The sequence below is a fragment of the Narcine bancroftii genome, chromosome 7, assembly GCF_036971445.1.
Source record: "Narcine bancroftii isolate sNarBan1 chromosome 7, sNarBan1.hap1, whole genome shotgun sequence".
Classification (NCBI taxonomy): Eukaryota; Metazoa; Chordata; class Chondrichthyes; order Torpediniformes; family Narcinidae; genus Narcine; species Narcine bancroftii.
Genome location: NC_091475.1, coordinates 69,499,617 through 69,517,079, shown reverse-complemented (window position 1 = coordinate 69,517,079; position 17,463 = coordinate 69,499,617). Strand labels below are relative to the sequence as shown.

At 41.3% G+C, this 17,463-nt stretch overlaps 1 protein-coding gene across 5 annotated transcripts in view; it reads right to left on the bottom strand.

Moving 5' to 3' along the window:
- scel (sciellin) overlaps positions 1-17,463 on the bottom strand; it is a 159,268-nt gene that overhangs the window by 82,757 nt on the left and 59,048 nt on the right. For 4 of the 5 annotated variants that reach the window (XM_069890310.1, XM_069890311.1, XM_069890313.1 and 1 more), the window contains 3 exons: positions 13,404-13,516; positions 3,148-3,241; positions 1,425-1,496 (listed from right to left, as the gene is read on the bottom strand). In XM_069890310.1, coding sequence (XP_069746411.1) covers positions 1,425-1,496; positions 3,148-3,241; positions 13,404-13,461 — 224 coding nt within the window. In that variant the 5' untranslated portion in view covers positions 13,462-13,516. The remainder of the gene's footprint in view (positions 1-1,424; positions 1,497-3,147; positions 3,242-13,403; positions 13,517-17,463) is intronic. The other variant, XM_069890314.1, reaches the window with a different exon arrangement.

Here is a 17,463-nt window from a genome sequence, read left to right as displayed (position 1 = left end):
TTCTTACTGAATTTCCACTTGAATCACATGAAACGATGTAAATACATTTAGGCTGTGCATATGATATTGTAATTTAAAGGTGTAATTTTAATTTTGCTAGTTGTTTATCTCACTACTATTGCCGTTACATTCAGTGATATACGGGAATTACAATTTACCAGTAACAGTACAAAAAACATTACCAAGGATTCTGTATGGTCTGGTATGGGAGGAGGTGGGGGTGACACTATGAGTTACCACACTGGGTGATACCAACCCTAGTGCCGCCACTGATGCAGACACAGGGAGAACATACCTTACAGACAGTGCGGGATTCAAACCTAAGTCCCGGTCACTTGTGCTGTAAGAGCACTGCACTAACCACTATGCCAACTGTTCCACCCTTAAGTAAAAGCTCCTCATTTCAACTTCAGAGGAAATACTGATAGATGACAGCATCAACTAACTAATCAATTCTTTAAAATAACGCCAAAGTTAGCTATACACTATCAGGGGTGGCCAACCTTTAAATTTTCAATTTTTAATTTAGACATACAGCACGGTCACAGGCCATTTCGGCCCATGAGTAGGTACCGGGGTGTAAGTTAATTGGGCGGCATGGACTCGTGGGCCGAAATGGCCTGTGACCGTGTTGTATGTCTAAACTAAAAAGTAAACGGTTGGCCACCCCTGTGCTAGATGAATGCAAACTTTGCAGATATGAAAGTAGATTTAAGAGACATATCGATAGACACATGAATCTGTAGGGAATGGAAAGTATATTACAGAGTTTTAACTTAATTTGGACATCATGATCAGTGCATGTCCCTGTGCTGCATTGTTCAATTTTCCATGTTCTATGTGATGCAGTAAAAGGCAAAAATGTTTGCATTGTTGAGAGACTTATTTTGCCATTGGCAGTTGCTGTCAATAGTACTACCTTTCATTTATAAGATTGGACTGCTACATCCTTCATCTTAAGGATTTGGTATATAAGAGCATTAGAGTTACACTGCTAAATAATCAATTGGACATTTGTTTGTTATTTATATAATTGCATATTTCACAATAGTTCAAAATGCACATTCATGAGCAGTGTATTTTAATGTGGCAAAGCTCCTTTTTGTCAGCCAACAAGGTTCAGATTAAGCATGCTATACCAGATGCAAATGGTGCATATTGAAGGTGCATATTGTGATGCAATTTGAAGCCAATCAGCATGAAGGCCAAAGATCACGTGAGACATATCCTGGTGTCCATATAGGGCAAAATTCAAAATAAGTGGCAGTAATTTCCAATGGAGCAAAAATGCAACAGAACCTAAAGTTTTACACTCATGAATCAATTGCAATTACAGAACTGTTCTCTTCTTGTTCGTAAATATTTGGAATTTATTGGTGTTTAAGTTATGATGCAGCATTTGGAACATAGCAGAATGTTTGTACCTGTTCACATTTTCTTCTGTCTTTACTTGGTTCAATGCAAGTTTTCCATAGTTCTTATCCGCTGGGGCTTTTCTATAAATGAAGAAAACATATTGGGGGCACAAATGCATACACATTTCAATTTTATAACACAATTTGTTGGAGTTGGAAAGAGGTACAGATTTTTTTTAATGTTAACAGTGGAAGAAAATAAAGCATTCCATCTAAGATCAGGGATGATTGTAGGAGCAAGGATAAACTTGAGTAGCATCAAAGGGGATTTACAATGGCTGTAGAATTATTATTATTATTATGAAGAGAGACTCTCTGGACTGGCATTGTTTCCTCTGGAAAAAAGATTTTAGGTAGAATGACAAGCAATTTTAAGAAAGATGATACAAAGGTTGGTGGGGTTGTGGATAGTGAGGAAGATTATCAAAGCTTACAGGGTGATATAGGACAGTTAGAAGAGTGGGCTGGAAGATGGCAGATGGAGTTTAATACGGATAAATGTGTGGTGCTACATTTTGGTAGAACTAATCAAAATTGGACATACACATTAAATGGTAAACAACTGAGGAGTGCAGTGGAACAAATGGATTTGGGAGTCATCATACATAATTCTCTGAAAGTGTAGATAGGGTGGTGAAGGAAGCATTTGGTATGTTGGCTTTCATAAATCAGAGAAGAGAACACAGGAGTTGGGATGTTATGTTGAAGTTGTATAAGGCATTAGTGAAACCAAATTTGGAATACTCTGCAATTTTGGTCATCAATTACAGGAAGGATATAAACAGAATAGAGAAAGTGCAGAGACGTTTATGAGAATGTTTCCATGGTTTCAGGGTTTGAGTTACAGGGAAAGGTTAAGCATGCTGGGGCTTTATTCCTTGGAGCATAGAAAGTTGAGGGGTGATTTGATAGAGGTATTCAAAAGTTTAAGGGGGACAGATAGAGTCAATGTGGATAGGCTTTTTCCACTGAGAGTGGGGGAGATTTAAACAAGAGGGCAGGGATTGAGAGTAAAAGGGGAAAAGTTTAGGGGAAACATGAGGGGGAATTTCTTCACGCAGAGAGTGGTGGGGGTATGGAATGAACTTTCGGGAGTGGTGGTAGAAGCGAGATTGATGTTAATATTCAAGGAAAATTTGGATAGGAAGATGAACGGGAAAGGTGTGGAGGATTATGGATCAAATGCGGGCCAGTGGGACTAGGTGGGAGAAATTCGACAGCATGGATTAGAAGGACTGAACTAGCCTGTTTCTGTGCTGAAAATTGTTATATGGTTATGGTTAAGAAAAAGTATCCATTTATTTGGGGACAGGGAAAGAGTAGCAGATAGTTGAGATGCTACCTCAACTACTGTGCTTGACCAGCAGATGTGAGTTGCATTCCCAAGCCAAGCTTTTGCTGGAGTTTGCCATGGAAACATTTCAAGAGGTGGAGAATTGAGACAAAAGTCATTCTGATATGTTTGCCAGTGGTTCACCCATTCTTGAGAACAGACTCTAAATCCCAGCACCTCTTTCCCCCCTAACTCTCAGTCTTCTTGGTCAGAAGTTGTTCAGGTTTGAAGGAGGCAATCTGAAGGAATATCAAAGAAATTGAAGATAAAACATATAAATCTGTCTATTTCATTGCACTAAAAATACTGAATTATTGATTAAATTAATCAATAAGTAGAATTCATTGGTCCTTGGTTCAAAGCAAGAGAAAAATAAAGGTAATTTTAGAAGATACTTACGAAGGATCATCCGATGGTGTATTTCTAATCCAATCATCATCTTTCATTAATCGAGATTTCCTCTTGGTTTCATTGATGACCTGGTCCCTATCACCTAGAATTGAAGGTTAACACCAGTCTGTCAATAATTACAGAGAAGAAAATATTACTAATAAAATTCTAACATTGAATATCGGAGACACAAGAGACGATTAGTGGAGAGAAAAAACTTGTTCACTTTTCAGAAAGAAGCCTCCATCAAAATTAAAAAAAAATTATTTTTGAGCTCAACTGAAATTTTTAAAGTTTATCTCTGTCATTTCTTACTCTGCAATTTACAATCTCTCAACATGCAAATATGGAGTTTTGGTCTTCCATCCTGTTCAAAGCTGATATATATTTTAATTCAATCAGCCCACCTTAGATCCTTCAATTCTCTTTTCTATTAAAAAATGATCAGCATGTTTTGAAATTTTCAGATAACCTAGGGTCATATTTTTGGAATAATGCTTTTGATTTCCATTAATTTTCACCTGAAGAAAATAAATGAATAATGAATGGTGTTATTTTAAGCACATACTCCCTTTCTTTGGAACTTCATACAAGAAGAAACAATTGCTTTCCAAAATTCTTTAAATTTATTTTAATTTAGACATACAACACGGTAAGAGGCCCTTTCTAGCACAATTCCGTGCTGCCTAATTTACACCCAATTAACCTTCAACCCCCAATATATTTTGAATGGTGGGAGGAAACCAGAGTCCTTGGGGAAACCCCTGCAGGCACAGGAAGAACATGCAAACTCCTTACAGACAGTGCGGGATTCAAACCCCGGTCCTGATCGCGGGTGCTGTAAAGTTGTTTTCCTAACCATTACGCCAACTGTGCTGCCCTAATCAAACCTTTTTATCATATTAAGCACCTTGAATGGATCACCACTTAATATTCTGAAATTCTAATGGAATTTACCCTCATAATTAAATTTAAGCTATATCATCATCCTAAAATCCTTTGAAGCCAAAATATCTTGGTTGGAATGTGCTATGCCAACCACCCAAAATAATGCCTAACCCCAAATCATACAGCTTACTTCCTTCACTATCCACCACTTATTAATCCTACCTCTGACCACCAACTCTATTCAGTCATTGTGCAGATATCACCTCTTCCAAAACCCTCCACGTTGGAGACAGCTCAAGGAAGAACCCTATCAAGTTAAAAGTGACAACAAACTTGTACCTCTCGAGCACTCTCTTTTGTACTAGGGTAATTAGCAATGAACAATAAAAATTGGCATTGACAACAATGCCCACGTTCCTTGATCCAAAAAAAAACCCCGGCTGATTTACAATGTATTGCTGTTCCCTAGCCAACAGCACCTGGGAATACCTTGACCAGAAGCATTACAGTGGCTGAAGATTGTGGTTCGTTAATATCTTCTCAAAGGCAAATAAGGATGAGCAAAAAATGCTGCAGATACACAGCTCCTGAAAACTGAATAATTAAGAAAGGTAAAGTACTTTCATTATGCAGCAGGCTGTCATTCCTTGTGCGCTACCAGCATTGTGTGTTTCTTAAGTCACAGTATAGAATAACTGAACATATATCACACAGAAGGAAGATAACCAATGTTCAAGATCTTCAGGACAATCCCAGTTTGCAGCTTTGATTTGTGGGTCAAACTCTACAACACTGTATACATAATGTATCTGTTACCCATGAAAGCAGTGAGCTTCAGACCGCTACCACCCAGCGGGTGATCTTCTTTTCCTTTATCATCCCTCATATCTTCTACCCACTGCTTTAAATCTATGTCCCCTGAGTTTTGACTCTTCAGTTAAGAGATAAAGATCCATTCCATTTATTATATCCAGACTCCCATGATTCTGCATGCCTCAATTAACCTTCCCATCAACTTGCAAAGGTAAAAGAAAAATCAAGCCTGTCCAATCTTTTCACATTGTTACGATCTCCTGGTCACAACAACATTCTCATATATTTCCTTGGTACTTTCTCTAGTCCTGTTTCATCCCTCCTGCAAATAATAGCTGGAACTGTATGCAGTACTTAAAATTAGCTTATTAATGTTGCATATGGTTCGAGAATAACTTTCCTGCTATATTTTATGCTTTGATGTATAAAGGATAGCATCCAGTTTGCTTCTTTCAGCAACCTTAAAAAGGCCCAGCACATGCACCCCAGGAAATTCTGTATCTCAATGCCAATCAATCTCCTACCATTTATTGACTGTTATTTGCACATCTTCTTGCATTTCCCAAATACATGCCTCATATTCTTCGGCCAAATGATCCCACTATACATGCATATCAACTTGTAGTTTATAATTCTCCACCAATCAGTTGATCATAGAGGCAATTTTGTACCATTATCATGATCCCAATATTTAAGGCTAATAAAATACAGGAACTGATTATTGAAGTCTATTAAACCCCACTAGTAACAGCCCTACCAATCACAAAGACATGATAGGCTTTAAGTTTTGACTCATATGGATTGTCTTAATCCTCCCTTCCTATTACCTCCTCAATTATTTCAGTTGAGTTAGCTACACGTGACTTCCCCGAACAAATCCATGTTGGTTGGATAAAGCAATGTCATTCAAAATGAAGCCTGATATTGCCCCTTAATTTGTCCATCACTTGATAAACTCATTGCTGTGTAATTATTTGGTACATCCCTGATTCCCTTTTGCAGAGAGTCATCAAGTTCTACAGCACAGAAGCAGGCCCTTCAGCCCAATTCTCCATGCTGACCAAGCTAGTCCCAGTTGCCAATGTTTGGCGCATATCCCTCTTAACCTTTCCTATCCACACAACTATCTAATTGCCTTTCCAATGTTAAGATTGTCCCTGCTTATACCACTTCTTCTGACAGCTCATTTCAAGTACCTATCACCCTCTGCATGAGGGAAATGTTCCTCAAATCACTTTAATCTTACATCTACTCTCTTTTATATCCACCTACTCTAGGAAAAAGACAATGACGTTCATCTTTTCTGTGCTAACTCATGGTTTTATAAATTTCTTTAAGGTCTCTGCCTACAGCCTCCTAAACTCCAGGGAGCAAATTCCCAGCCTATGTCAACTCTCATTATAATTCAAGGCCCCAGTTCTGAGAACATACTTGTGAATCTTTTCTGCCCCCTTTCCTATAGCTGGGTGACAAAAACTGTTATGATACACCAAGTGAGGTCTCACCAATATCCAATACACATCCCTTCACCTGAACTCAATGCCCTGACCGAAGAAGGTGAGCATGTCCAACACTTCCTTCACCAACCTGTCGATAAACCTCTACAAATATAGTAATTCTTCAATCCTCTGTAGCTTGGGAGGATGAAATAAATAGCAATTATGTCCTCTCCTTCCTCTTTGAACAGTCTGGTATGTATTTCATCCAGTCTGGTAACTTTCCAAAGATGATAAACTGCTGAATGGTTTTTTTCTTTTACGATGTTTATCCAGTCCTGCTTTCTGTAACTAAATTGGCATCATCCTCTTTTGTGAAGAGGCCAGCAAATATTCATTAATTATTTACCTACATCCTCTGCCTTCACAACAAAATTATCTTTTGGTTCCTATAGGCCCATATTCTTTCCTTATTTATACTTTTGATCTCTATATATTTAATATTTTCTTGTACCCTTTTCGTAATTTCTCTTGCACAGTAGCAGGACAGGTAAAGCTACAGGCCTGTGACTCCAGTGATGAAGGTTTCATCCTGGCCTCAGTGTTGGCTGGCTGCATGGATTGCATGTTCTCCCTCCTGCTGAATTGGGTTCCTCCCTTATGCCAAGGATGTGTGGGTGTGTACATTAATTGACAGTTGCCTGTAATGAGTTGGATGGCCTGAGTATCCGGGGGTGGGGGGGGGAGGAGGGAGTTGGTGGGAATGTAAGTGGAATAAAATGGGGTTTGTGTAGGATTGGTGTAAATTAGTGCTTGTGGTGAATAGACACTGTGAGCTAAAGAGCAGCACTATGTTCTGTCAGTGGTCCTCAACCTTTTTCTTTCCACTGACATACCACTTTAAGTATTCCCTATGCCATAGGTGGTCTGTGATTAGTAAAGGATTGCTTAAAGAAAAAGTTTGAAAACCACTGTTTTAATCATATCTCATTGACTCATTATGTGCCCATTTTCATAACTCCAAAGGAAATGGGCCAATGACAATCTTTTCTCAAGCCAAGTATTTCAGTAACAATTGAGGAGGTCTAGAGCAGTGATTCTCAATCTTCCCTTCCCTCCCACATACCACCTTAAGCAATCCCTTACTAATCACAGAGCCCAGATGGCATACGGATTACTTAAAGTGGAATGTGAGTGGGAAGGAAAAGGTTGAGAACCACTGGTCTATGTTCTTCCAGGTTTTCTGATGAGATCTCAGCATCTGACATATTTTTCCATTCTGGTGATGCTATTATTATCCAGATATCCTGTCATCCAGGGGCTCTAGATTTGGTTGTCACTTTTTCTTTCTTTCAGGATACTCTGAACCCTCTTCAACTTCCTCAAAGTCATTCCATTGCTCCGTGTCTGATTTATCCATGGAGTAAATATATTCAGCATTTTATATGCGTGATTTGATTCAAAAATCATTTTTATGGATTTGGATAACATGGTAACAGTCCTTTATCCATATAGCTTTCCAAGCCAGATCAGGCCAAGATAGGAGATTTCCTTTCACTGAATAGCATCAGTAAATCAGATTGGCAGCTACATGTTAACGCTTTCTCTTTCACGAGCCTCATCTGTTAAGCATTTCCAGCATTTTCCAATTCCCAGTGTTATGAGGGCAAAGGACCTCAAAACCCAGCAGCAAGAGAAAGTCACCAAGACAAATGTTACTTAAGCAAAAGTTACTTTTAAGTATCTTTAAACATGAAGACAGGATCAAACTTTAACTTATTACTATTAACTTAACTTAACCCCTTCTAATTCTAAGCGCACACGTATGTAATATGTTTAAGTTCAGAAAGTTCTTTGGTTCACAGTCCAATCTCACTTCTCATTCCTCCAAGTTCACCAATATCAGGCAATTCTTATACTGTGCACAGAATTTAACATTTATGAATTTTCAGCAAGCTCTGGTGTTTAAGTGGTTACTACTCTGTAGTGTTCTTGTCAATTTCAGAGAGATTCATTTCTCATTGGACACACAACCACTTCAATGTCTTGCCAAAGAAACCTGCCCCCATCAGGGCTTTCCAAGTGATAACCTCTTCTTCCAGGTCACCACTGCTTTGCTCTTCTTTCCCTTATTTCCGCCATTTCCTCTTGTAAGGACTATAAGGGTTTTCACCAGGCTGAACTTAGAACTCACACTCCATCTTCAAACAAGCTTCCAAAAGCCACTGCAGAAGACAGTTCTCTCGCTCTTTCTCTCATAGAGAAAGCCTGTTTGGTCTTCTGTCTCTCTCTGCTTGCAAAACCACATGACCTTCTTAGAACAGCAAATTGCAACCAGACAGATTGTGGCACTGGACCCAAACATCTGAGCTTTTTCACCTGTTGCTTTCAAAACAATGATCCATTTACACCTGCTTCTGAAATTCTTTAGCAAAGCAATCTCCTTATTTATTGTCTTTGCAAAGACTCTCGGTGCCTGCATGACTCACTTTCAGCAAAGCTATTGCATTTTAAATGAGATCTGTTTGATGCAGTGTTTGTGACCTACCCTACTCCCACAATCTATCTCCTTCAAAAACCTATCCATATAAAATATAATATATCCATCACACCAGCATCTGTAGGTCTTTTTTGATATTTCTTTCTAATTGTACAACCAATCAACCATAATGAGATGGAGAATCATGATTAATGGGCTTTAACCACTTTAAAGTGTCAGCACAGTTTGTATTTTGCTGGCACGGTTCCAAGGCAGATACTGAGGGAGGGGTTTGGGCATAACAGCCTTTATGGGGATATCTGAGAGGGAGGAGTCACAGGTTCAGGGCAGGCCTGTCCATATAGTACAAACATTCATCTGTATACATAGCAGTAGCTCCACATTCACTCCTCCATTTTAAACAAAGTCTGGCAGGGTGATGTGGTTTAGTGTTCAGTGCCATTCTAAAGTCCCTTACAGGCTCAGCCTGTCCAGTGGTCTGGTCTGTCGCTGTGACCATCACAGGGTCTGCTGTGGCACAGCTGTCGGTTCCCAGGCGGTGTCTTGTGCAACAGATGGTGCCTCCAGTGGCTGATTGGGGGGGGGGGGGGGGGGCTAGTACTGTGGTGCTGTTCAGGTTGGTTGGAGTTTGTTACACGAAATTGGGTGCTGATAGAGGGGCCGGTTGGTCCGGATTACTGGGGGAGGGGATTGGCCACTCAGTTGAGGGGTCTCCTGCACGCGCCAGATCTCGGATGGAGAAGGTGGCCTGTCGATATTCCACATAGATATATTGGGGGTTGACATGACGGAGATGGACCTTCTCAGCTAGAGGGTCAGTTTTCTGGTGTCTGATGTACCTTTGGAGCAGCACAGGTCCAGGGTTTATCAGCTAGTGTTGTTCCAGATGCCAATTTCCTGAGGAAGGAAAGAGCCTTTCATGTGGCCATACAGAGAAGGGACCTGGTAGCATGGAGTACATCAGGAAGGGCATCTTGCCACTGGGAAGTGGGCAGTCCTTTCGATTTAAGGGCTAAAAGAACCGTCCTCCAATGGTGGCATTTTCCCTCTCTATCTGCCCACTCTCCCGGGGGTTATAGTCCGTGGTCCTGCTCGTGGCTTTGCCCTTGGCCAACAGGTACTGCCGCAGCTCCTCACTCATAAATGAGGATCCCCGGTCACTATGGATACAGCAAGGGTACCCAAACAGAGCGAAGATGCTGCGTAATGCTTTTATGACTGTGGCTGTGGTCATATCTGGGCAGGGGATGGCAAAAGAGAAACAGGAATTTTCATCCACCATGTTAAAGAAGTAAACATTCCTGTTGGTGGACAGGAACAGTCCCTTAAAGTCCACGCTCAGTAGCTCGAAGGGGCAGATGGCCTTGATAAGGTGGGTTTTGTCCAGCCAGTAGAACAGGGGTTTTATTCGTAGCGCAGACGGAGCAGATGCGTGTCAACTCCCTGATGTCTTTGGCTATGTAGGGCAGGTTGTGGGCTCCAACAAAGTGGTGGTGCCTGGTGACTCTGGGATGATAGAGCTTGCTGTAGAGGACTTGGAGATGATCCAGCTGCACGTTGGTGCATGTCCCCGGGACAGGGCATCAGGTGGCTCATTGAGCTTCCCGGGCCAGTACAAGATCTTGTAGTTGTAGGTGGTTAGCTCAATTCTCCACTTCAGGATCTTGATGTTCTTAATTTTTTTCCGGCTATTTGTTGTTTAATTGAAAGCGACTGCACGTTGTTCAGTCAGCAGGTTGAATGGTTTTCTGGTCAGATAATGCCTCCAATGGCACATAGCTTCCACTATGGCTTGGGCCTCCTTCTTGACAGCTGAGTGCCAGGGCTCAGGGTCCTGGAGGGTTCTGGAAAAAATGCCACGGGCCTGCCTGCCGGGTTGAGCGTGGCAGCCAGGGTGAAGTCGTATGCTTCACTCTCCACCAGGAAGGGGATGGATTCATCTACAGCATGCATCGCCGCCTTGGCGATGTCACCCTTCTGCTGATAAGGGAAAAGTGGCCGATTTCACCAGGGGTAAGCTGTCTCTGTGTAACTAGGGACCCACTAGGCATAATAGGAAAAGAAGCCCAAGCACTTTTTCAGGGCCTTGAAGGTCTGGGGTAATAGGAGTTCCAACAGGGAGCAAATGCAGTCCTGGTCTAGCCCAATGATGCCATTCTCCACCACACAGTCCAGGATGACCAGCCATTATAGGTCAGGTTGAGGGTTTTGGACGCCTGGAGAAACTAGTGGAGGTTGGCGTCATGATTCTGGTGGTCATGGCCACATATGGTCACATTGTCCAGGTAGGGAAATGTGACCTTAAATCCATAGTCATTAACTATACAGTCCATCACCCTCTGGAAGACAGAGACCCCACTGGTGACTCCGAAGGGGATGTGGAGGAAGTGGGAGAAGCAGCCGTTTACCTCAAAGGCAGTGTATGGGCTGTCCTCTGGCCAGATTGGTAGCTGGTGGTAAGCTGATTTGAGGTCAATGGTGGAGAAAACCCGGAACTGGGTGATCTCATTGACCATGTCGGTGATGCAGGGAAGCGGATAGGCATCCAGCAGGATGAAGCAGCTTATGGTCTGACTGTAGTCAATGACCTTGTGTTGTTTCTCTCTGTTCTTTACTACCACTACTTGGGCTCTTCATGGGCTGGTGCTGGGTTCTATGACCCCTTCCATGAGGAGCCGTTTGACCTCCACTTTAATGAATGCTCTGTCCCTGGGGCTGTACCATCTGCTCAGTGGCTACCAGCTTGCAGTCAGGAGTGAGGTTATCGAACGTGGACAGTGGTGGGTCCCGGAGAGTAGAGAGGCTGCAGGTCATGTTCACGGGGGTTGGCTGGTTGGTGTTGCAGACCATGAGGATCCGGTCTGCTGTTGAACTACATGTGGATACTCTGTAGTTGAGACTGGAAGTCCAGTCCCAGTATGACTGGCGTGCAGAGGTGTGGCATGATCAGGAGTTTCAAGTTCCTGTACTCAGTGCCCCGCACAGTCAGCATCACGGTCCAGCAGCCACTGATCTCAGCTGAGTCGGACTGGGAGGCCAGGGAAACTTTACATTGTGTCGTGGTTACAATGAGGAAGTATTGCTGTACAGTACCCAGGTGATGAAGCTCTTGGTGTTTCCTGTGTAAAGTAAACAGTTCATAGGGTGGCAGTTTACCTTGACACTCACCATGGCTTTGGCCAGTTGGTGCAGGCTGTCTTGGTCAAGGAAGATGGAGGCAAACCTGGACACTGTCCAAGTCGCTACTGTGTTGGTTCAGGGGCACTCGTCAAAATGGTCATCCCCATGTCGTGCATGTGGTGCTGTCCTGTGCCCCGGCAGCGGAGCTGCCGCGGCTTGTCATTCCAAGGGCCCTGTCAACCCTCCCCTGGTCACCAAAAGTGATGCCTGAGGTGAAGCCAGAAGTGGGGCAGTCAAAGAAGGCAGCAGCTTTCAGCCACACACAGCACTGCTGGGGGAAGTTCGGGATCTACACACTTTCGCGTAGTGACCTTTCTTCCCACAAGCGGAACTTGAGGCACTTTAGGCTGGGGGGTGCTTCCCATGCTCGCAGAAATAGCATTTCTGGCGCTCAATGGAGGTGGCGGTAATGTGGGACCTTGCGTCCCAAGATGGTGGCGCCACATCCTCCTCGGGGCAGCTGTGTTGCTCAAAGAGAATGCTTCAGTGCTTTGTCATGCTGTCTCCAGTGATTTAGCCAAGTCCACTACTTCCTGTAGGCTCTGATTTCCCTTTTCTAGGAGTCTCTATCTAATGTAGTCAGATCTGAACCTGGCCACACAAGTGTTCTGTAATAGGCCTTTGAGGTGGGCAGTTGCAGAGGTTTCTCAGCTCACCCCAGCTACCATGTATTTGCCCGCATGTATTTGTTAATCAATCCACCCGGCACTTGTTTTCTGCTGCCCGGGAGGAATCGTGTGTATATGACATTCATCAGGGTCCGGTACTGCTTCTGCAGGAAGTCCATTTCTTATCGCTTGGAAAACCCGGTGGCCAACTTGAGCAAAGAGCACTTCCCTCTTGTCTTCTTCACTCCGCACATCATTACACCTCATGAATGTGTGGAGGTAGCACAACCCACTGGTCGAATTTAGTCGAGGCCTCCGGATTCTTGGGATCGGCGACTAATCTATCTTCCCGTACTACCTTGTCCATGGTCTAAAATTAAGGTGATTAAATTGTATGACCAATCAACCACAATCAGAAGAGAGTCATGATTAATAGGCTTTAATCACCTTGAAGTGTCAGCACAGCTTGCATGTTGCTGGTCTGGTTCTAAGGCAGGTACTGGGGAAGGGGTTTGGGCATGACAGCCTTTATGGGGATATCTGGGAGGGAGGAGTCACAGGTTCAGGGCACACAGCACATACATACATCTGTACACATAGTGGTAGCACCACACTAATGGTCACCATTACTCCCACTATCTTTATTTTAATCCCAGAATTATTTAATGACTTGAATTTAAATATGCCAATTATTCCAATGCAACTTGAATTCTGAACTCCCTACCCATTGTCTGGCCTCCTGCAAATTACTCTATGAACTTAACTGATAAATTGCCATTCTTTACATGCAATGGGGTTTTCAAGTGTATAGGTCTTGGGGGAAAAAATAAAATTACAAACCTGAACTTGGGGATTTGTTAGCTGAGAATGTACTTGATAACTTTTGAAACAGTGCCATATCCAACAATTTTTACTTGTTGATTCTTCGAAGATAAATTCAGCAGCAGGTTTATCTATAAGTAAATGGAGCAAAGGTTAAACAAAATTTCTGTCTTTGAAGGTTGTTCAATTTCTTTGTTGATTTATTTAGTTTGGAACTAATTTCTGCAAATTCGATTGAGCAGTGATAACAGAAGTAAACGAAAGGGTGTAACAGGCCATGCATCTCGGAAGTTTAAATGAATCAAGGAATGTGTACTCGACAAGCTATGTTTCATTTTCCTCCCTGTGAATGTGAGATCAGGCTTTCTTACAAGTCCGGGAATGTGGACCATTGGGATGTAGAGAAGAAAATTTGACAATAGCAATGAATAAAATGGAAGAATCTCTTCAGATGATAAAGAATGGCTTGGAATGTTAACAGATTATGAAAGCACAGATAGAAGAAGATTTTTTTCCAGAAAACTCCAGATAATCAGAGTATACACACTAATATAATAAACAAGCATTAGATCAATGCTAGCAAAGTGGTGGGTGGCACAGACTAGAGGGCTGAATGGTCTGTAGCGTTCTTCACTCTGAATATTGTTTGATTTTCAGAATATCTTAAATGTACAAGGCAAGGATACAAATCTTAACAAAAAGATCCCTTTTGAATATCAGTAACATTACCAAATAGTTTCAAATGTGATTAGTCCAATTTTTTAGGTTTTTTTTTTAAATGTAAACACATGTTTTCTACACTTGTTATTGTTTTGTAACAAGTGTCTCTTTTTGTAATTTTTTTGGGCGGTCGTGCCTCAACCATCTGCAATCTCAAACTTTACTGAGTATGATCAAGTCAAAATAGTGATGTCCCTTGATACAGGATATGACCTTTACCATCCTTAACAAACAAGCATGCACAGAAGAATAAATGCACTGCTTCCATCCTATCCAGTTGGTCAAAGTGTAAAATTCAATGGAGTTGAAAGATCCTAAAATATCATTTGCATTCCTTCCTGTTCTCTGGGCACTGCAATTAAAGAATGGTAATGTGGCATTCAATGGAAAAAAGCACTGCACTTCATGTAACAAAATGTGAAGCACCTCCCTTAAAATCTAAGATTTATAATTCCAAGTATATTACTTTTATCTGTTTGAAAACCAGGCTAACTGCTCGCTTCTTCCACCCATTAATAATAGGGCTAGTTCAAAAAGAATTGAGTCAAAGGCAGTTCAAAGATAAAGCATCAAATGCCAAGGGAGAGATTCATTTGTTTAACAAACTGGATGGTTCACGTTAAAAACCCTAAAGTGGTTCGCTCATGCCCCTAAGGAAAAGAACCTTACCCTTGTTTGTCAGCTGTAAATTCACATGATTCCAAAGCCTAATGAAAGTGTCTCTGAAATAAGCTGATCAACAAGCTACTTAGTAATAGCAAAGAAATAATACAATTTTAGGGGTTGCTTCATCATGAGCTGGTGATGGAAAAGTAATCCACATAGCCTTCTCAAGTAAAACATGAAACTCTGCAGACACCGTGGTTAAAGTAAAAACTCAAAGCTGGAGAAACTTAGCAGGTCAAACAGTATCGCTTATGCAGCAAAGTTAAAGATACATAATCGATGTTTTGAACTTGAGTCCTTCATCAATATATGGAAAAATGTTGGTGTAACAGAGTTAAAAATGGGTTTTAATCATTTCTCTTCTCAATTCTATAATTGTGAATTTTATCTCTTACTTGTATTTACTGTCATTTTAATAATGTTTCCGGTGGGAAACTTCTTGTGCACCTCCTAAGACCCTCCCTTCCTGTCTCTCACACTGCTGTAACTGGGGGAAAAGATTGCTACTGGCCTATTTTAAATGTTTTCCTGTAAAATTAATTGTTTATGTCATCAATCTTAATGTATATTGTTCATTACTAATATTATGTTCTACAATTGGTTTTATATTGTTTTAACCATTAATGTAAGTTTTATGGATATTTTTTATCTTACTGGTGTTTTGACTCCATTGCCATGCACTGGTCATGTGATCAACATAACTTTGCTGAGATTTCACAGTGTAAATTCTGTTATTTTGCATGATTAGGAGAAAAAGGGGCAGAAAAGGAAGAAAACAGAAGACAATGGTTGTATTATTTTGTCTTCAAAAAGATACAGGCTTTTCTTATTAAATGTATGATTGTGGCCAGTTTGCTTCTCTATGGAATGTTTAACTTGTTTTCGCTTTGTGTATAGTTTGAAATGATTTTAAAATTCAAAGTGTTTTCCTAGGCAAATCTTAAAAGCTCTCGGCAAATACTGTGTATACTGAGTTGAGTACATAGTGAAGCGTTCTTCTTCTATGCCCTTTGCAAACCCATTACATTGCTGCGGGTCCAAACAAAAAGGCAGTGGGGGAGACATGGGAGGTGGACTTTGGTCCTAAAGGTAGGAGGTAATAGGTGGAGAAGGGCAGAAGGGCACAGCAGCGAGCAGGAGGAGGATGTATGGATGGGTGAATAAAGAGGGAAGGGGTGGAGAGCTGAGGGAAAGAAGACAGGGGGAAGGGAGGGAGATGGTAGGTTAGCAGAAACCGGAGAAGTTAATGCGATCTGGCTGGAGAGTGCCCAAATGGAAAAATCAGGTGTTGTTCCTCCAATTTACAGGTGGTCTTGGTGGGATAGTGCATGAAGCCATGGTCAGATGTGTGAGTGTGGAAGTGGGACAACAAACTGAAATAATTGGCCAATGGGAGGTCCCTGTCACTGATAAGAACTGAGTGAAAGCACTTTCTGAGCATACCTTTGCCAAAACTCTAAATTCTGGCACTGTTAGCACTTGACTAGATTTTCTGGACCCCTGTTATCCCTGTTAATATTCTAATACTTTTATAAATTCTATTTTGCATAGAGATTGAAGTGAGACTAAAGCGAACACTCTGGATTCCCATTCCAGTTGGAAGCCCACCCTCATTCTTAACTACAGGCATTCTACACCCCATCCCACCTCTGGCCACACACCTGGCCCACAGTCCTGCACCTCTGACCTCTGGCTCTGAACACACACCCAACTTGAACTCTAAACCCATGGCTCCAAATGAGTGAGCCATATGCTAAACTAAGTGGATTTCCAAACCACTAAATGACAGATTAATGGAGTTTTGAAACTATTCAGTCCACTGAGTTACTGGCAGCTCCCAGCGGAGCAATCCCATCAATACCCCTCTTGTAAATTCTGCAGCCCATTCTCTTCTACATGCTCATTAAATTGAAGGAAAGGACAAACATGTATAATTAATAATTTCTTGCTAGTTTGATTTAGACCACTTACACAAAGGAACCTGACACAAAACAGCACCTTACCCTTAGCCTCTATGCAATACAAAGGTTGGGTGGATTTGTATATTAAACTCTCTATAAATGAGACTGGAAGTTAGAATGATGTTAATTGTTTCCTCAACCTTACTGTTTTCTAAAGTGTCCTGAAAGATCACATAATTTTTGGATCCTTTTGTTTTATCCATCTCTGTCTTATTCCAATCTCTTTATTTTGCTTCAATTTTAATTCACTCCTGATCTTTTGGCTTTTGCCTCTTAGCTTTTTTCTCAGTTCCTTAAATCTCCACAAAGGGGCAAATGAAACATTTATTCATCCATTCAAAATGCCCAGCTGCCTTCGCCCCACAGTTATCAGCTCACCTATCTACCAAGTAATATTTAACCCCGGCATCAAACTTAGAATGCACAAAAATATTTTATATATAAAAAAATATATATATATTAAATTGGATTGCTTTAGGAAACACTCAAAGATCCCAAAAACATTTCACAAAAGAACATAAATTATTAAGGGAAGATTTCATGGGTCTGGAGGATTCAAAGGAATTATTTATAAATTCAAACCTAATGTTTGAGCATACAGGCTCCAAATCTGTAAAAATATGGAGTATTTACCTCTCAAATGATATGTAATTTTTTTTCTATTGGAATACAACTATGAATCTCCATTTACCATCATTCTAATGTTAATGAAACATCTGATTTCCAAGTGA